The sequence below is a fragment of the Natator depressus genome, chromosome 19 (assembly GCF_965152275.1).
Source record: "Natator depressus isolate rNatDep1 chromosome 19, rNatDep2.hap1, whole genome shotgun sequence".
Classification (NCBI taxonomy): domain Eukaryota; kingdom Metazoa; phylum Chordata; order Testudines; family Cheloniidae; genus Natator; species Natator depressus.
The window spans coordinates 13,078,725-13,099,760 of NC_134252.1; the positions used below are offsets into that span (position 1 = coordinate 13,078,725).

The window sequence follows — 21,036 nt, forward strand, 5'->3', positions numbered from 1 at the left end:
CCCCCCCCCGGCTTCATGCGAATCAGCTGTTCGCGCGGGAAGCCGGGGGGCTGAGAAGCAGGCGGCGGCTTCGCACTCAGGCCCAGGGAGGTGGAGGCAGAGTGGAGGGGAGCTGTGGCGGAGGGGGGGGTGGTGAGGAGGGCCGCCCACACCGCAGCAGGTAACCCGGGGGGGGGGCGCAGGGGAACCGCTCCCCGCCCCAGCTCACCTCCACCTCCCTGGGCCTGAGCGCGAAGCCGCCGCCTGCTTCTCAGCCCTCCCCGGCTTCCTGCTGAACAGCAGATTCGCGGGAAGCCGGGGTGGGGAGGGCACGGAGAAGCAGAGCGGGGCGGCGCGTTCAGGGGAGGAGGCGGAGCAGAGGTGAGCTGGGGCTGGGTGCGGGGTGGGGCGGGGAGCTGCCAGTGGGTGCTCTGCACCCACCAAATTTTCCCCGTGGGTGCTCCAGCCCCGGAGCATCCACGGAGTTGGTGCCTAAGGCGCCACTTTTGATGTGATCAGTAGGGGAAGCAGCGGCTCCCCCTGCTCCCCCCCTAGTTATGCTACCCCACCCCTTGGAGCCAGAGGGACCTGCCGGATGCTTCCTGGGAGCTGCCCCAGGTAAGCACCACTGGGTCTCCCCACCTCGCCCCCCGGCAGGTCCCTCTGGCTCTTAGGGGCGGGGTGGGTACCCACTATGGTGGCCCATGAGACCCTCCTGCCTGGTTCTGGGGGCAGTCAGGGGACAGGGGAGGGGGGTGGATGGGGCAGGGGTCTAGGGGGGGCGTCAAGGAACACGGGGGGTTGGATGGGGCAGGAGTCCCAGGGGGGTGGGGGTGGGCCACGACCCCCTCATGGGGTGAGGAGGGAACCAGTTAAGATTTTGGCAGCTCATCACTGCTTGTGAACATATCCCCCTCTCTCAGAGCTGGCAGGCGCTGGGAGGGCCTCTGGGGTGACCTTCTCCCCACTCAGGGCAGGGTGTGTGGACTCTGGAGGGAGCTGCATTTGACCTATGCTGGAAAGGATCTGGGATGTGATCCCATCCTGACACTAGATGGGGAGGGGGCAAAGGGGGTGTCTGAGGATTCCCCCTGTCCCCTCAGAAATCCCATTATCTCTGCATCTCTGGGTGGCTGTCGCTGTCTTTGCAGCCCTGCAGGGCTTTGTGGACAAAGGAATATTTACCCACATCCCACTGAGCCTCCACAATTGGCAGTGACTCTGCTGCAGCTCACTGGAACAAGCACACAGCAGCGCTTGGCTCATGAGGAATGGCCTTTGTGCCTACTGAGAAAATAGCCAGAGCATGCCAGCGAATGCTGCCACCCGAAGTGCCATGGCAGCATTCCCCGCAGCTCAGCCAGCCCTGTCTTCTTCAAAGAATCCACACGGTTTCCAGTGAGCTTTGGCCGTTAGGGGTAGCTCCACCTCTGCTGGGCGTTCGGGTGTGGCTGGTCCTGCGGCAGGTGGGTCCTATGTCAGTTAATTAACAGAACCCCAGACCCAAACACCCCATGATCTTTACTTGTCTATTTGCTTAGGTGCCTCCCTGCCTTCTCACAATCCCTGTAGTATCTGAGCACCCTGAGGCATTACAGAATCTGTCCTCATAGCCCCCCTGTGGAGCAGGGAAGCAGCTGTTAGGATCAATAAATTATCCCCATTTTGTAGATGGGGACACCAAGGCACAGAGCAGCGAAGCTACTTGCTTTGGCCACATAAGAAGTTTGTTGCAGAGCCAAGGACTGAGTCCAGTTCAGATCTGCATGTCACAGCTCTGTCCTGCCTCTCTCAGGAGTCCAAACAAGGGACCCCCTGAGCTGAACCCTCACCATGAACTCAGTCACAGGTGTGAGTCCCCATGTGGTTCCAAGCCCAGCCCAGTGTATGTCGGTGGTTTGGCTCCGGTGGGATGGCACAGGATCATCAGGCTTTATTATAAAGCCAGCTTGTTACTGTCCCTGTAAGTGGTGTACCTGCACGGTGGTTTGGCTGGGGTAGCTGCTGAGCGCAGCCTGTTCCTCTCAGTGTGGCTAGAACACGCCACCAAGCTCCCTGTTTGGCCATTACTATTCTTGGGCTGAGCCTTTCTTTATTTCCTGAGCAAAGACAGAGGCCGGCGTGCATCGATCGCTGGCAGCAGGAGGCATGCAAGGTGAGCGTTTGGTGATAAGGGACCAGCAATAAGGGGCTATAGCAGGGGAGTCAGTCTGCCAGGTTCTCTGCCCCCAACTGACAGCTGAGTCTCTCTCTCCCTCCCTCCCGCTCCCTGGCTCTGTTCTGCAATCTCAGGTTATTGGTCTGTCACAGCACTTTGGGGGCCCAGAGCTCTGTTAACAGGAAGGCTTATTTGCATTGAGGTTTGGCCCTGGACGATGTGTGACTGGGGGTTGGAAGCACCAGCTTGGGTTAAAAACATCAAGCCCCTGCTCCTGTCCGGTGAAATCTCCGTCAGACCCCAAAAGCCGTACGACCCCTAGAAGGGGGGTGCTCGGCAAGTGCTCACCCACTTGCAGTATCCCCCACCCTTTTGATAGCTTGCTGATACAATCATCCAGGCTCTAAGAAGTCATGTTACTGGGTGAAGTGGGGGGAGGACCAGAGATGGGGACAGAGGACGGGTTTGGGGTGACAGGCCCTGTGCAGCCTCTTAGCCTTTTTGTGGCAGTGACAGGCTGTTAGTCATGGATGGAGCAGAGTGAGTTCCACTTCCTCGTAGCTCTGCCAGTCAATGCCCCTCCTAGTCTGCAAGTCCTGGGCTCCCCACACAGCTCCGCCAATGCCTGGCCTGCAGCGCTCCCTGCTATTCCAGACCTCACCCCCCAGCCCCAGCTCCGCTTCTGCACTTCCATCCTGACCTGTACAAGAACCCCTGCTGGTCTGTGTCTGGGCTCCTGAGTGGGACATCTTGTGAGTGAGCCCTGGATCACACTCTGCCTGTATCAGCAGTTCCCAGCCTTTGTGTGTGTCCACACCAGCCTGCACTGGCATCCTGCCAGGTCGATGCTTTCACACCCCGTGCCCGTTATTAAGACCACGGACCCAGTGTGCTGGGTGCTGTGCAGACAGGCACAAAGCCAGCCTGCCTGCCCCAAAGAGGTTACCGTCTGAAGAGCTATAGGCCTGATACTGGAGAGTGGGGAGCAATTCCTGGAGGTGCTGAGCATGGCTCAGCCCCTGGCAGGATCAAGCCCCTGGGGAGCAATGCTGGAGATGTTAACACAAGTCCTGGTGGTGCAATGGAGCTTGCTCTCCTCGGCCACGATCAGCCAGACCATTTGGAAAGCCACATTCACTCTCTATTGCCAACGGGACCAAAGGAGCTGAAGCAACAAGCTGCCCTGCCACCATGGAATCTGGCTTTCCTTGGCCTGGCCTTCCCCACTTTCTGTCTCCCCGTTTTCACATTCCAGCCAGAAGCCCCAGAGGAAGATGCAGGCTGTAGACACAAAGGCGATGCATCCTTTCTGCGGCCGGGCTCCACTACACCCTGCTTGGTATTCAAAGGGCCCTCACAGCCTTTCTCATGGATATTTTTCTCCCTGCTGCTTTATCCAGCCAGAGCTCTGTGCTTTCACTGATATCTCTCCAAGAGAAATTGGACCTCTTCTTGCCTGATGTGGGTTGTCCCCCCCTGCCCTTCCCTCGACTCAGAGTTGTTTTTTTTCTCCTAGTACGCCAGACTGTGGATTCATCTCCCATCTCCTGCTTCTGTCTCTGTTTCAGAGCAGATAAGCAGAAGGAAGAAAAAAAATAAACAAAAGGGGTGGTATTATCCTGTGAGCCCCGACTGGGCATCGCATCCACCCTTGGACAGCAGTGTTTGTTTCCTCAGCTGCACGGCCAGCTGAGAGCCAGGAAAGAGTGTCAGAGACGTGTTCACGAACAAGAGGGAAGCGAGGAGGGCACTAGTGCTTTGTTCCCTGTTAGCTTATACCCTCATCCCAGCCATGTTCAGTAACCTCTTAGGGCCTGAGCCCTGCCTGGTCCTAGTGGGAAAGCTCCCAGCATCTCCCTGCATCAGATCACTCAGCCCTACAAGCCACATACTTCTTGTCCAAGGCAGTAATTTGTGGGGGGGGAGAGGGGGTGGGGGGTGACTGGGGGAAAATAGTAATGCAGTAGTAAAGGATGGTATCCTCCCATCGGGCCACATTCTGATCTCGGTTACACCAGTGTAAATAAGGAATTAAGTCCATTCCATGTGAAAAGAATAATTAACAATCAGACATAATGAAAAATACAGCATACAAATGTCTGGAGGGGCTATAACCCACCTGCTTCAAGGCATAAACCAACCTGGACTATCGGGTCAGGAAGAAACTTTTCCACTGAGCAGGCTATTCCATAATTGTCCACTAAGGAGGAGACTTCTTGCCCCTTCTTCTGAAATAGTTGGTCCTGGCCACTGTCTGAGATGGGATGCTGGACTACCTGGTCTGATCAGTCAGGCGATTCCTATCAAGCACAAAGTCAGCAGCTTGACCGTGAGTTCAGGTGTCTCTCCATGAGGTCTGCCCCTTTCGTGGCTCTGTTCAGCAGGAGCTCTGTCCAGGGATGTGGTGTGAGATACAGGAATTTCAGCTTGTGGATTTCCATGCAGGAGGCTTACAAGGCATCTGATGAGTTTTACATGTAGATTTTTTTTTTGGGGGGGGGGTGTTGTTATTAATGCCAAAACTTACCGAAAAACACCAAACAAAAACAACCCCTCAAAGATTTTGTTGAGCTCATTTCTCAACTAGACAATCAGCTTGTCACAAAAGGTAATGACAATCCCTAGCTCTTACAGAGCACTCTTCATCTGTAGGGTTCAAGTGCTTTCCAAAAGAGGCAAGTAGTATTAGCCATGGCTGGGGAAACTGAGGCACAGAGCAATGAAAGGACTTACCTAAGGACACCCAGCAGGTCTGTGGCAGAGGTGAGACTAGAACCCACCTCTCCTGAGTCCCAGTCCAGGGCTTTAGCCACTAGGCTACACTGTCTCAAAGCAGCTTCTAATTCCACTCATGAGGCCACCTCCCGACTTGGCACTCTAGCCATCCTGTACCATAGGCCACACGGTCTGTCCAGTGCTGCAGTTGCAGGATCCCTCCTTTCGCTGTCCCCACTGATACAGTGTGTCACCGAGGCCTGCCGTTGGACCTGAACCTATTAATTGGGATCCAGCTCTGGTGAGGAAGGTAGATCCTGGAACAAGCACGTTGGGCAACCACTGATGTTGCATTTGTTACCTTCACCCTGATCGTACTGTATGGGAGGTGCCAGTGTGTCCTAGTGAGGTTGTCAAAGATTACAGAGTGAGAATCCCTGATACTTTTCTCTCCAGAGTCTCTTGAGCTACTGGGAGAGCTCAAGCTTCTGACGCCCCTGATCATTATAAGGCCTGTTGATTTAGGCAGACGTCCAACTTATTAAGATGGAAGAAGCACAGTGAAATGCTTCGAAAATAAAGTGTTGAGATGCATTTGGGGGCCAGCAAGGGGGAGTGACCTGTGGAGAAGAAGATCTTCTAGAGAGCTACGGGAGGCCTATGGAGAACCAAGGACAGCAAATCGTAGTAAAACCCCGACGACTCCAGTGGGCAGTGCATGGGGTTACTCTGACAGGAGACAGACCAGCCAAGGATCTCTTGGAAGGACGTCCTTATGGCATCCAACCTCGTGCCAACCAAGGAGAAGATGGAGGGATAATACTGAGCAAGAATTAAGAGCTCTTATTATGAATGACCATCAGTAGGAACAATATGCCCTTTCCAGAAAGAGGTGGGGGCAAATTATACAAGTAGCCAATGATCTCTATGATCTATGAGCCAGGGAGTAAATGAAGTAAGTTGCTAAGAAGCAGGCCCAACCTTCATGGCTTGGATCAAACCACACATGCCGACAAGGCCAATGGTTCTCTGTTGAACTGAAGGCATCTCAGTAGGCAGAATGTCTCACCTTGGTGAGATTTTACCAGCGCTGCAGCTCCAGCATGAATTTGTGCTGAGGCTCTTCTGCAGAGGAGCGTGTGCCCCCAGTGGGCTGGACCTGAAGCATTCTGGAATCAATAAAACTTACCTGGCAACCTGTCAGTCTTTTGCTGTACTCAGGTTGTATTTCCTGTGCCTCAAAGTGCATCATCTCACTGACCTTCCTGCCGAAAAGCCTGCACTAGGGAAATAAAAATTGTTGCAGCCTGCTATTGGTTAGGACATGCCAAGCGTGCAATGCCTTTACCACCCTTGCATCCACACACATTGTAAACTCAGGGTGAGGACTGTAGCTAAGGTCTGGCGGAAAGGGGGAAGGCCGGGAGATACAAGTATTGCATCATCTCCCTACAGGATGCTGCAGCCTGCTGACTGTTTGGTCCAGCAAATCAGCATTACCTGCATCCCAGCCCAGGATTCTGGAGAGATAGATGCTTCCCTACCTGGTTGAGAGGTGCACCTCAGCCAAAGAGATGAGCCTTGGAAATAGCCATCAGCTCCATGGATTTGACCATGGCATTCGCTGAGTGTATTTACTCTGGAAGCTAAGTGGGGTGAGGTTCCCTCCCAGGGGAGAGGCAGGGGCTTTCCAGGACACCTACCACTGGGGGCATTCAGAGAGCAGCTACTGCTCCCCCAATTGTTTGCTGGAGTGCCGTACTCTGAATGGCTCCCTTTTACTGAAAGAGGCTGGAGGCACAGCTAGCTGGAGGGATCATTAAAAAGCAGACCTGTCATGCCAGAGAATAAAGGGGAGCAATTAAACTCCTTCCCCTCCCAGAATTCTGAAACAACAATTTAAGGCAAGTATGTTAAGAGCCAGGAGGAAAAGACCATGGACTGAAACCTCAGCTGACGTAAATCCACAGAGCTCCATTGATTTACAAGGAGCTATGCTGATTTACACCAGCTGAGGCTCTAGACCCATATTTTCCATCAAAGTCTTGTTCTTATAAGCCGCTAAGGGTCAGATCTCAATGACACTGGTGTAAATCTGGAGTAACCTAATTGACTTCGGTGGGGTTACTCTGGATTTCATCAGCATAATGGAGATCAGAGTCTGCCCCTTGGGAACAGGTTCTGGAGGCTCTGAGCAGAATTTTAAACTCTCTCTGACCCTTACCAGCCATCTCCTTCCGGCAAGTACCCGGAAAAGTGGAGCAGGGCAGAGTATTGTTCCATTGCCGTGGGGTCTGTAGGTTTTCAGCAGGGGGAACTAGAAAACTGATTTGCTTCTCCACCCAGAAATCAACCCTGCTGAGTTAAAGATGGATCTGAGCCACAGACTTCAGATCCCGGTCGGACTGCTTGAAATTCAAAGCTGGTCCAAAAAATTTCTGCAGAACCGTTTGCCTCAGGGAAATGCTGATTCCACAGGAACATGTTGAATCAGTCACATTTTTCAGCAGGCTGGCCAGATCCCTGGCAGGCAGGCTTGTTGGCTCTCTGGCTGCTTGTGTGGTGGGCAGGTGAGCTGCCCTGTTCCCCAGCTGCACAGGGTGCTGGATCCCTGAGTGGCCGGCTCCCTCGTTCCCTGGCTGCCCTGTGGTTTTTGAAAAATTCTGTTCTGATTCTTCCCATTCCCCCTCCTCCCCCTGCCCAAAGATTCCCGTTTGCAGACAATTTTGCAATTCTGGCTTTCCCTTTAGAGTCAGAAGGAATTCTGTTTCAATGCTGCACATTTTTCCATGGAACAGAAAATCTGGTTCCCGTACAGCTCTAGCCAGGTCTGGCTTTAGGCTGAGCTCTGCAGCATAGGTGATCTCCAGAGGATTTTAGAGCACAAACTGTCATTGCTAATAGGGAGAAATTGGGGTTGGCTTCTCTCTGCACGGGGCTTCTTTCCACCCCTAGGATTTCTCTAACATTTTATCTCAGTCCCCTCCCATCAGCACTTGCCGATGATCAGCATTGCAGATAACCACTGGTTTGATTTTGATCATCTGTAGTTTTAATTGCCTCCCATTGTCATTTATGTTAATGATTATCATGTATTGGGGTGCCTTAGCACGTGCGTGGTAATCAGTTTTGTAGTTACACTGTAACTGTTTGGTCATTGTCACTGTCCTGGTCTGCCTTTTCTAACAGCATGGCTTGGTCAAAAATACTTAGATAGTTTGTTGTCTATAATAAATATTTTGGTGATTGAGTATGGAAGGAAAGGCCGTTTGTGATGCACTTTAATCATCATTAAAAATAGCAGAAATTTCCCTGTGCTGCAATGGGAAGCAATCAGGACTCTCCATTAATAATTCTTATGACTAAAGGTGCACACACCCTCTCAGCTGTTTGCTTGGATCTCCTTCGGGGGGTTTCTCTATTGGCCAGAAAGAGAGGCAGTCCTGTTGCTGCACTTCTAATGGAGACAAAAGAGGGAGCAGAAGGCTGGTGAACAGGCATCATGGTTAGAGAGAAATAGTTTGAAAGGTTATATAAGCCGGCTTATAATGTGTGTGTTTGTGCATGTACTGCTGCCACTCCTGTAATATAACAGGAGTGTGCGTGCACGCGCTGCTGCCTGATGGGTGTGTGGATGCACACTGCTCTTTGTACCAGAGCTCTGTGTCAGTCGTGCACCCCACTCCCAGAACACAACAGGTGTGGAGACACAAGTGTGTTGCAGGAGATGGAGAATCATCTGCCAAAGAAGGAGAAAGCCAATGCAATTGGACAGGTCCTTTTTGAGGCCGGAGCTGGTGAGAAACGGCTCCCCTGAGGGCAAGTGCATTTCCAAAAGAACCTGTTCTTGCTGCCCTGTTACAAGCCAGTTCCCAAGAGAAAAAGATAAGATCATGCCTGTGACCCTTCGAACATGCCTGGTCTCATTGGATGGGTGGAGGAGGGGAATGGGAGGGAGGGTGCTTCACATTATTGTCCTGAATAGAATGATTTATTCTATCTATTCTATGTGTGTGTGTGGGGGGGGAGAAAACCTGGATTTGTGCTGGAAATGGCCCAACTTGATTATCATACACATTGTAAGGAGAGTGATCACTTTAGATAAGCTATTACCAGCAGGAGAGTGGGGTGGGAGGAGGTATTTTTTCATGCTTTGTGTGTATATAAAAAGATCTTCTACACTTTCCACAGTATGCATCTGATGAAGTGAGCTGTAGCTCACGAAAGCTTATGCTCAAATAAATTGGTTAGTCTCTAAGGTGCCACAAGTACTCCTTTTTATTCTAAGGTGATTCTTGCATATCCTCAGGCCAGCTGTGAGCATGCAGATGTGCTGCCTTTCATTTCCAGCAACTCCCTTTCTTTCTGTCGTCCCACGGCTCTCTCTTGCCTTCCCTGCCTCACACCCATCCGCTGCATGGTGACTAGAGCAATCTTTGGCCTGTTGTCATCTGAGATTCCAAATAAACCTCCCCCTTCATTACTCTGGAGAAAAGCTGCTTATGCAATTTTTGCTGTTCTCTTTGTTTGCACGCTTGCCAGGAGGAACTACTATTCCTATTCCTATTACCCGTAAGTAATTGTCATTCTCTCTCGCTCGCTCTGCGCTCTCTGCTCCAGCAAGTTTCTTTCTCTGTCAAGTAAATTTTAAGTGCCTCTCTGGCTTGTTAAAAAATGCTTCCGAAGTATTCACAGGCTTCCAGATGGCATGGAAAACATACAGGGACCCATTTCCAAAAGGGCTCAGCATTATGGGAACACAGGAACCATCAACCCCAGGTCCAGCTGTTGCGTTATCCTCTCTGAGGGTATGTCTACATCACACACTTTTTTGGCTGTGTGCATTGTACACACCCGCGCAGCTCCCCTGGCGTGGGTGTAAATGGCAGTCTAGATGAGGTGAATAGAAATGCCTGAAGGGAGTGTGCTGGAGTACATACCCTACATGGTTCTCTGCTCGCCCAAGCTGTGCCGTCTGGCCTGTTTTTAGCAGTGTAGTGTAGCTTTTAATGTCTCTGTCAGCGATTGGCCTAAACCCTCAAGCCCAAGGTTTAAGATCCCTTCTAAAATTTGTAAGACTTTAGGTGCTGGGCTCTTTTGAAAGTCTGCTCTCACCTATGGGTGCTGAGCCCATGAAAATCAGCCCATGAGCATCCCAGTGGGAGCTGCAGAGCGCTGAGCACTCGTGGAAATCTGGCTCTGCCTAAATGAGAGCGGGTCTTTTGGAAAGGCTGGCCTCCGTTGTGGGTGCTGAGCACGTGAAAACCTGCTGCTGAGCTCTTGTGAAATCTGGCCCGGAGGACCTAATTTATCTCTGAATCCAGTGCAGTTTCCCCCGAGATAAATGGGACCCCCTCATGTTTTTTATTTTGGTCTTGGCTTTATCTGACATATTGTAATGGCAACTCAAAGGCATGTTACATTGTAACTACTGGAAGGGGGGATCATGTTGCATTGTCATTGCTTCATGGGCAGAGGGCCTGGTGATCACATTACATGGTAATTACTGCTGAGAGGGAGGAGGAGATGGATGTGTTACATTGTAACTACTGCAGGGGGAAGCCTTGTTACAGTGTAAGTGTTCTAATGCAAAAGCCTCTGATGGTGTAACTGAAAAGCTGGTTCTAGTGTAATGTAATTTTCAACCCTTACAATTTCATTGGGAGCCCAGCTGATACTTCAGCTAGATGCTGTATCACCAGCGGTCCTTGTGTGCCTCTCCTTCCTGGGAGGAAGTTTCTTGTTGGCCAAGCTCACTGGCAGGGGGAAGCTGCAGCTGGCATTATTGTCCATCTACAGCTGCTGTTGCAGGGGATTATTGCAGACTGGTTCAGAGGCTAAAGTAGCCTAAAATCCAGTGACATGAGTCAACAACTCCCCTCCCCACCAATGGCATGTCAGGCTCAGCCCCAGGCTTGCTAGAATTGATGGGGAGTCCAGACTGCAACATTTAAACATGGATCTGGATTTTGAACTATCTAAGGTTTGGGGAGGTTCTGATCTGGAGTTTTGCCAGGTACGGGGTCTAGATCTAGCTCTGGGACTGGATTCCAACCCCACCCACTCCCAATTTTTTTTTTGTGTGTGTGCAAACTAGAGTTGGTCAAAAAAATTTTGCTTTTTAAACCAAAATTTGGCTTTTTAAAACAAAAATAGTTGGCAAAAAGCTGTATCTTTTTTTTAAAAAGTTCTGTTTTTTCAGCGAAACTTAAAATTTTGAATTGTCAGGTTCCCCCTTTTCACCAATGAATGTATGGAATCAATGGCACCTCAGGCCCTGATCTTGCGAAGACTTGTACACCTCCTTAACTTACCACTGGGAGTATTCTCATGGAGATCCATGGAGCTGCTCTCGACAGTAAAGCTCAGCATGCATGTAAATGGTGGCGGATCAGGGCTTACGTTCTGTATTTCATTTTATCTATTTGCCTTTTTCCTTTTCTATGCTGTAATTTTCCCAGACGTCCTCAATGTGGGAAAAGTGACAGAGGCGAAAGAAAAATGAAAACAGGTGGAGGTGGGAACCCTCCAAGGATTACATCACTTAGTGGCAAAAGAGGGAGGGGAGAGGAAAAATCAAATTTCTGATTTTTTCCCCTCAAAAAATATTTCTTAAAAAACGTGGCAAACCTGAGCTCATGCTCCATTTTAAACCCTGCAAACCAGAAACAACTGAAGCACTTTCCCCCAACGCTGACACCATTTTTCAACCAGCTGTAGTTCAACCTCTCCTCTTGTTAACATCCTGTCTCTGAAGCCTCCCATCCCCCAATGTTTATTCTGTATCAAGCTAGAAGGGCCAGAGCAGCAGAGGCTGGATTGCCCCAGCTTTTGGTGCCTTGAGTGTGCAGCATGTGCCCCAGAATGAGTGGGATGGAAAATAACTCCTCTTGCAGTCAAACTACAGGGTAACAGTGAGTGTTGCTTAGCACAACACCAGCTGTGCGTGCCCAGAGTCATTCAGAAGGCTTCTCTGCCCATTGCATTCCTGTTCTGCTGGCCATGCTTTCCCAATAATAAATATCACTACAGGCAATCCAAGGCCTAGAGAATTATGGGCAGGAACTTATCAGACAAGGGCTGGGGGAAGCCTTCTGCTTCTTTCCAACCTCCCCAAGCAGTTGGAAGTGGATTTCCGATTGCTTGGGGAGGTTTCACCAGCAGCTCCTTGTGCTCCAGGGAAGGGGCTGATGGCAATAATTGCCTGCCAGGGTGCGAGCTGGGCCCCTGGCACAAGCTGTCCTGGAGCCTTGCCGGGTGCAGGGGAAGGGAGTCACCCACAGGAGCAAGGACGGGACAGTGACCTTCTGGGAAGGAAGACATGTTCTGTGGGGAATGAGCTGCATTGGGAGGATACTTGCGATGCCTCCATATTGCTCAGAGATTACCACAATCCGGAGCGGTGGCTTGTGCTGCCCTGTGCTGACTGTCTTCTGTGCATCACCGGACACCTGGCAAATGCGGTCACCTCGTTCAGAAAATAGGCCTTTGATTGTAATGGGGGGTGGCTGAGCCTGGCTCCTTGAGGTCTCAGGGTTTCCCCTGCAACAGCCAGTTCAGTGGGTCTGACCCCACTGCCTTGAATGATGTTCTACCCCTCTGTGCTGTGGGTGAGGATGGGAAGTCGTTAACACACCGTGGGACCCAGGGCAGGTAGGGCATTGTGGCCTGGAAATAGTACTGTTTGCCAGCCTGGGTGCGCAGAAGAAAGCCTAATGACACAGGATACTTCACAGTCCTACTCTGTTCATTTGTAACTGCTGGCCAAGGAGACATCAGTGCATGTTTTCCATGCCCATGGCAGAGAGCTTCTCTACCTGCTCTGGGGCCCAGTGAAGGAGTTCTGAAAGCTGCAATCCATGGAGCGCTGTGGAGTCAAGGAGAAGGAAGGATGAGTGGGACACCAGCCTGTCTCTTAGGCTTGCATCTTCCTTCTGCTTGGACTACGGAGAGCAAAACACAGCTCAGGATTTATAGGAGCCTGTGTCAGAGAAGTAGTGTTAGCTAATAACGGCACTGGTCCAAGCCCTGAGAAATGTGCCCAGGGCATAATCCTGCCCAGGCTGTGTGAGTTCCGGGGCCCTTTTCCATTTCTAAGTCCAGGGATTACTTGATTTTTATGATCTGTATTTCCATAGAGCCTGGGAGACCTAGTCTTGGATCCCATTGCGCTAGGTGCTGTACAAACAGAGAACAAAAAGGCTGCCCCAAAGACCTTGCAAGTATCAGATAAGAGCTAACAGATGGAAACAGACCAACAGGGTGTTCATGTGACAATATTGGTCAGCACAGTGCCCACTCATTTTAGGAGGCTCAGTTTTTGGGAACCTAGCTTGTCAGACGTAAGGCCTGATTTGCAGGTGGGCTAAGCTGGAGTCCCTGGAGGGCAACACTTGCTTGAGCATCTGTGAAAATCAGTCCTGGGGTGGTGCCAGCTGGGCCCCTGACATGAAGGCCACCAAAATAGGCATTGAGGTCAAGATTTTAAAGGATGGGGCCCTAAAGTTAGGCTCAGGTGTCCTGATGTAGGCACGCAAATCAGTGGGCTGAATTTCAGAAGTTCAGAGTGGCCAGGAGACTCCCCTGGATTACATTTTGCACTTAGGCTCCTAAGTCATTTAAGTGCTTCGGTAAATGTCACCTTTTAATGGGTGCAGCTGAATGCTCAGACCTGGATCCTCAAAGGGACAGGCTCCTTACCGTCCATGATGGAATTTAGGAGCCCACATGCCTTTGGGGATCTGGGCTGCTGTGCTTTCAGGGATTTCGGTATATGGCTGGATCCGAGGCTGAACACCATTGTCCAATTTACGTTTCGTTTGTTTGTGAACTGGCTAAGCAAATAGGCCAACAGAGTCGCAAGTGCCTGGAGATTCTGGGAGTCACTGTATTGGGGCCTGGTTTTCACAGGGCCAGTGCTCAGCAGTTGCTGAGTACGTCTACATGGCGAAGGAAAACCTTTGGCACCGAGTCTCAGAGCCTGGGTCAGTTGGCTCAGGCTTGCAGGGCTCGGGCTACTGGGCTACAAATAGCAGTGTAGATGTTTCTGCTCGGGCTGGAGCCTGGACTCAGATAACCGCCGCCCTCACCAGGTTTCAGAGCCCAGGCGGGAAGGCCAACACTGCTGTGTTTAGCCCTGCAGCCCCTGAGGCAGGTGCCCCAGGCTCTGAGCCTTGGCATGGCCCATTTTTCTTTGCAGTGCAGGCATGCCCACCGAAACTCCAAGTGCTCAGAATCACTAGCTGCTCATGAACCTTTAGGTGGTAGCCCTGCTTTTCAGCAGGGACTCCATTCAGGGTCTGGTTTTGCATCGTTGCACAGATAATTGTAGGCATGTTCTAGACGCCGTAACACTGTGCGAGCAGTCAGCCAGCTAGACATCGAAAGGCTGCCAAATAGGCCCGCTGCGAAATCAGAGGCTGCCTCTGAAAATCAGGCTCATGATTTTTAAATCAGAGCCTGTGTCTGGCAAGAGCAGTGTGGCTGAGCATTACGTGTCTGCTTCCCCCTTTGTAACCCTCCTGTAGGAAACCCGTCAACGTGACCAAAGCTACGATTAACTACCGCCACGAGAAGACCCACATGATGAGCGCCATCGACCGGAGCTTCACAGACCAGAGCACCCTGCAGGAGGACGAGAGGCTGGGCCTGTCCTTCATGGATGCGCACAACTGCAGCAACAGGGGTAAGGACTATGCAAGAAGGTGACCAGATGCTCTGGTGATGGGCGTGGTATAATATCCTATATAGAATGGTTCGGCACCTGTCTGTCCTGCCATTCCCACTCAGAGGCATCTTTGGTATGCAGTGAGTTGCGTGCTAAAGTGCTCGAGAACAAAGTGAATTAGGTTTCTGTTTAAACAATAACATGGTGCTAAAAATGGTTCACAAATCTGAGCTGCAGGACCATGATCTTGGTAAGGCATCAGGCTAATCCACCATTGCTCCATCCACGAATCTCCCACTGACTGTGAATCTTGACCCCACTCTCATCTGCCTATGCAGGGCTCCTCCACTGAACTTAGCTTGTCGTCATTGCAACAGTAGCCCCGAGAGGCCACAATTGAGATCCAGGCCCCATTGCACTAGGCACTGGATGCGCACAGTGAGAGACAACCCCCGCTTTGAGGCGCTTACAATCTAAATAGGCCAAATGAAGAGTGGGAGGGAAAACTGAGCTGGGAAGTGTCCAAGGTCCCACAGCAGATCAATGGCAGAGCCAGGAAGAGAATGCAGGTCTTCTGAGTCCTGGACCAGTGCCTTAGTTCCTGGACAGTGCTACCTCTCAGCTTCTTTCATGCTGCCAGATTGGGAGTCAGATTTCCCCTAACGAGGCTCTTCCCCAAAACCGTCAGTTCAACGAGTCAGCATGGGCTACACTCGCTGTAATGCCATCTTCATCCACTGGGGCTGCACAGATTGTACAGCCTGCCAGGGCTCTGGTGCCCGGCACCAGTGACTGCCCATGCGAATAGATCAGCCCAACGGCAGGCTCCACCTGGACTCTTGACTCATTTTTTATCCGGGCACTGGAAAGCCCGTGTCTGCCTGTGGATACCTGCACCCCTTTCAGTCAGACTGCAGGTCCTTGCACACTGAAAGGGTTCCTGGCCCTCTATATATCCTCAGGGGCAGCAATCTCATCAAAGCGACCTCACGCATGTGTGTAGAGCCATGTTCATAATAAGCAAAACTCCTTCAGGATGTAACTCCACTGGAAAAAGTGGGTGGGTGGGGTCTGAGCTGCAAAATTCAGATCTGGCTCTCAGCCCCCCTGCTCCAAGTTGTGATCAGTGGTTTTGGTTGGCCCCAGTGTGACTGGGAGCCATTCACAAAACAGATCTGAATGCAAACTGGAATTCTGAGAAATCCTGGCCTAAGCCTGGGTAGATTTGGATCCAGGCTTTTAAGTTATGCTGAGCTTGGAGTATAACACGGACAGCTTTCTGTTGTTCTGAATAGGCGTGGGTCTTGCAGGGTGAAAAGTACACTGTGCTCATGTTAGAGGGAGACTGATAATTTCACACCCACTGGCGTATGCATTTCTAGGCTGATTTAGTTATAAAATAATTTGTTCTATGCCCTAGTTTCAACCATATGCTAATAACATCTGTTACTATAACTTCAAGATGCTGCTTGCTCCCATCTTCCCTGTGCAAAAGACGGATTAATATGGTTCCCAGCATTGTCTCACAGATAATAGAAGCCCAGAGGGCAACCTTTTCCTCCTTTGATATATCTGGATAGGTGTATTATTTTTGAGCTAATACTGTGTATTATTTTTGAGCTATTGTGGCTTCTTGAAATGCTCTTAATGAGATTGGTTCATATGAGCATTTTCTCCTCCAAGCATCTGAGAGCCTGCAGCCCAGACTCTCCACTGTCTTACACGTGCAGGAGTCAATGGGGCTGCATCTAGCTTCTTCCAGGAGTGGATTTAGGTTCATTTCTGGGCGGCCATGCATGAGAAAGAGGCTTCTGTAATGTTAGACACGGGGGCTGATTCTGCTCCTGCTTACACTGGTGTAGTTCCGGGCCCTCAGTGTAGTTGCTCTGAGATTACACTGGCGAATGGGAGAGCAGAATCTGGACTGAGCATCAGAGACCAGACATTGATGCTCGTTGCAGCGTTTGAAGGGAATGCTGAGGTAGAGACTTGAGCTGTTCCTGATATCAGGGAGTGGGACCTCATCTGTGCCCCTTAGGGGAGCGCTGGGGAGGAAAGAAGACGGTCTCCCTGCTGATGAGGATGCCTGCCCATTGCTCTGCTTGACAGAGCGCGGGTCTGGGGCAGACAGGCGCTAGCTGCGCAGGAGTCCGAATTTTCCCCTAACTGAAGAAAATAGCCCCATCCCAAATCTGTAAACACCAGTGTCGAAAACACACATGACGCCCGGATGAGCTGCCGGTGGGTGACAAGTGCTGGCACAGCCGGATATTCTCAATCAACCTTCCCCAGCTAAAACAGACCCGAGTCCCAGCTCAGGCACCAGGCTCGGCATGCTTCCTCCACCTTTTCCTTCCTGGAAAATAAAAGCGGGGGGGAGCGTTCTCTAATAGTTAGATGCTGGGCTGGGAGTCAAGACTCCTGCGTTCAGGTCCCAGCTCTGTCCCTGACCTCCTGTGTGACCTTCCCCGCAACCCCTGTGCCTCAGTTTCCCCATTTGTCAATTACTAAATAATAGTTCCCGCTCTCACGGGGTGATGTGAGAGCACAGCTAGTTAATGGCTGTAAGGGTCCTTCGCTGGAAGGAGCTATTGTGCATAATTGCAAATTAGTATCATCATTAATTTTAATTGTGTTCAATGTCCTACAAATCGTCATAAACTCCAGTTCATATCACCCAGGTTTCATCCCTCCCCTCACCCACATCGCCATATTCCATTCACAATCACTCTCCTGTCAGTGTAATGACACGTTTGAGGTCCATTCAATTGGGGTCATTTCACTTCACAAAGTCTGAGACTCCTGCACTATTTCATGTATGGGGTTTCCTGCATTCTGTTAACATATTAGCCCTCCGTTAGCTTTTCATAACCCCGAGATGCAGACACTAGAAACCGCAAAACCTGGATGGGCGATTTGGCATTTTCTAGCAGATGCAAGGAACCCTTGGAGCTTTATGGATGAACCAGAAAGGATTGTTTAGAAGCGTTAGGGTAACCATAGCCAGAACTCAATCTTATAGAGAAGATAGTTGTTTGCAATAGGCAAACAATGCTGCCATCCAGAAAAATGCTCTGCACTGAACAAAGTACTCTTAGCAAGGTCAGAGCTCAGAACTTTGGGTGGGAGCGTTTGGGGAATCCTGAGAATTAATCAATGAGCAGGGCAGTGGTGGCTCGTCATGAAAAAATACAGACTAACGCTGAATTTGGCCCAGATACCACATGAGCTAAATTCTACTCTCAGTTACATTGGTGTCAATATTGAGTAGCTTAACCAAGTAATAACAGTGAAGTCCGTTGACTTCAAGACTAGAAATAAGACACGCCTTTTCAGCTGTCAGGATAATTAACCATGGGAAGAACCTATGTCGGGGCGGTGGATTCTCCATCCCTTTCAGTCTTTGAGACTAGACCAGATATCTTTCTGAGACATCGGAAAGGTGCGGGTTTCAGAGAGAAGTGACTGGGGGCTGCTTTTTTGCCTGTGTTGTGCAGGAGTTCTGACTAGGAAGATGATAATGGTGTTTTCTGGCCTTAAAATCTTGCAATCGCTCCAGAAGGGACTGAGAGCACAGTTTGGCCTCATCAAAGCAGTTGTTTATTAACATGCTTATTCTGCCGCTCCCCACCTTAACTAAACCATATTGAAGTATTACGGTGCTAGTTTTAATCCTGTACCGTGCCCAGCCCCTCTGCACTGGCCATTGATGCTGGTGCTGTGCCCTTCCAAAGGGTAGCGACAGCTGCTCCTCCAGGGGGCGCTTCCACAGAACCCCAACAGAGAGTCCCACATGGCAAGAACACCCCCTGCAGCAGGTTCATAGAATCATAGAATATCAGGGTTGGAAGGGACCTCAGGAGGTCATCTAGTGCAACCCCCTGCTCAAAGCAGGACCGATCCCCAACTAAATCATCCCAGCCAGGGCTTTGTCAAGCCTGACCTTAAAAACCTCTAAGGATGGAGATTCCACCACCTCCATAGGTAACCCATTCCAGTGCTTTACCACCCTCCTAGTGAAATAGTGTTTCCTAATATCCAACCTAAACCTCCCCCACTGCAACTTGAGACCATTACTCCTCATTCTGTTCTCTGGTACCACTGAGAACAGTCTAGATCCATCCTCTTCGGAACCCCCTTTCAGGTAGTTGAAAGCAGCTATCAAATCCCCCCCTCATTCTTCTCTTCTGCAGACTAAATGATCCCAGTTCCCTCAGCCTCTCCTCATAAGTCATGTGCTCCAGCCCCCTAATCATTTTTGTTGCCCTCCGCTGGACTCTTTCCAATTTTTCCACATCCTTCTTGTAGTGTGGGGCCCAAAACTGGACACAGTACTCCAGATGAGGCCTCACCAATGCCGAATAGAGGGGAATGATCATGTCCCTCGATCTGCCGGCAATGCTCCTACTTATATAGCCCAAAATGCCATTAGCCTTTTTGGCAACAAGGGCACACTGTTGACTTATATCCAGCTTCTAGTCCACTGTAACCCCTAGGTGCTTTTCTGCAGAACTACTGCCTAGCCACTCGGTCCCTAGTCTGTAGTGGTGCATGGGATTAAGTTTGAGCATCCTTGGGCAATCTCCTATCTAAGTACCAGCTCAGCCCAACTCTGCTTAGATTGAGCAAATCAACCAGGAGCACCCAGCCTGCTGTCGTCTTCTGAACTCCTCCTGTGCCTGTCCCCCATGGCTCCCAGGTGACCAGCGCAGCAGTACGGTCAACGAGTCCAGCAGCTTGCTCGGAGGCTCCCCACGGCGCCAGTGCGGGCGCAAAGGCTCCCCATACCACACCGGGCAGCTCCACCCTGCCGTCAGAGTGGCCGATCTCCTCCAGCACATCAACCAGATGAAGACAGCGGAAGGCTATGGCTTCAAGCAGGAGTATGAGGTGAGAGCTGGGGAGCGGTCAGGGAATCCTGCCTGCTCCCCCTTGCTTTTATCCCCTTCACCCACACCCGCCTCGCACGCCCACCCCCGATGTAGCCAAGGGGTGGGGCAGGGCAAAGTCAGACAGCTGGATTCCCAGGTCACCTTTGGGGCAGATCACTGGGACTCCGGCCTGAGGGTATTTCTGCAAGTGTGGGATGCTGCAGACATCGAACAGCATTCATCTGAATAATGGGAGTTTGTGGTCAGATGTCTCATGAGGCACCAGGGCCCAGATCCTCAAAGATATTTAGGGGCCTCACTCTCCTGGGAGTTGGGTGCCTAAATACCCTTGAGGATCTGGGTCCAAATTAGACACGAGCAGGCAGGGCACCCCAGCCTTCCCATGGCATGGCGTGTGAGTCTCTCGCCCTGGCGGCTCCCGGGATGTCATACCCTGAAACAAACTAGGCCAAAACCAGGCCATGTCAGCCATTTACTAGACAGTCCAGGAAACTTTCAGCATGCTGGGCTCGCCCCTCCCAGATCTGCCCCTGTAGGCGGCTCTCCCTTTGCAAACCCAGCTCTTTCCTTGTCCAGCATGGCTGGGTGTAGGACAATGCCAGGTCCACCCCTTGCTATCGTGCTGAGAGCTTCTCTCTCCTCTACTCCTGCCCTGTGACAGACACCCACTGTGTTCCATTGTGCAGCAGCAGCCCAGCCTGGTCAGTGTAGATGGTCTCCTCTCATTTTAATGCAGAGCGGATGCCCCCAGAGTCATTAATGCTCCATCCCTGTCCCTACCCCATTAGGCTGAAGCAAGTATAATGGCGAGATGTGCTTTCTGACACTTGCTACAGTGCGCATAGCAGGGCTGATTTCCCGATTCCTTGGTGTCCCACAGGCTGGGCTATTGAAATCCCCCAGTAATTAAAATTACTGTTTAATGTTCACTTGTTTCAAGTGCAGGAACCTTTTTGCCCCTTCTTTTATGTATTGGACAAATCATGGTTAGTTATAATCATTAGGGCTGCTTGACAAGCTGCTGTATGGGCTCAGAACTAGTCATTTGAAAAACACTTCGATATTATCGGTGGGGAGAAAACATGTAATTTCCTTCCACTTTCTGCCTCTTATTCCGATCCATGAATGTTGCTGTTATTACGTACCAGGCTGTTCTATTTCTATGGGGAGAGAAAAAGGGTAAGGAAAGACCTGGAGAAATAAGCAATTTGTAATGGTCTGAAACAGGGATTTCTGGATGCAACTGAAATTTGTATCCGGCACATAGAAGCTCCCAGAAATGTTCTTTGGTTAAAGAAGCAGATTGAAAGTCAGGACTCCTTCTGGTCCTTGTTCTGCCACTGCTGTACTGCCTACCCTTGACCCAGTCATGTCACTGCCCAGTGCCTCAGTTTCCCCTTCTAAGGACAAATAATACAGGCTTGGCTCACAAAGTAGTGGTGGGGCAGTGAGGGTTAATGATTTGATGTTTGTGAAGCCTGTGCTGATGTTTCTGCAGGAGAGACGCTGCCCAGAGAGCAAAGTGGTGTGATTAATATTTGGTTTTCAGACAGAAATCTGATTTGTTGCATTGACTGTTCAGATTGGGGTAGTGTTTGGAGGCCCCAGTCAGGATCTGGGCCCCA

General features: G+C 50.8%; 1 protein-coding gene across 6 annotated transcripts in view; it reads left to right on the plus strand.

Moving 5' to 3' along the window:
* The window catches only part of PTPRU (protein tyrosine phosphatase receptor type U), a 309,921-nt gene that overhangs the window by 229,296 nt on the left and 59,589 nt on the right, over positions 1-21,036 (plus strand). For 3 of the 6 annotated variants that reach the window (XM_074934544.1, XM_074934543.1, XM_074934545.1), the window contains exons 15-17: positions 9,395-9,424; positions 14,380-14,537; positions 19,219-19,409. In XM_074934544.1, coding sequence (XP_074790645.1) covers positions 9,395-9,424; positions 14,380-14,537; positions 19,219-19,409 — 379 coding nt within the window. The remainder of the gene's footprint in view (positions 1-9,394; positions 9,425-14,379; positions 14,538-19,218; positions 19,410-21,036) is intronic. The other 3 variants (XM_074934547.1, XM_074934546.1, XM_074934548.1) reach the window with 1 other exon arrangement.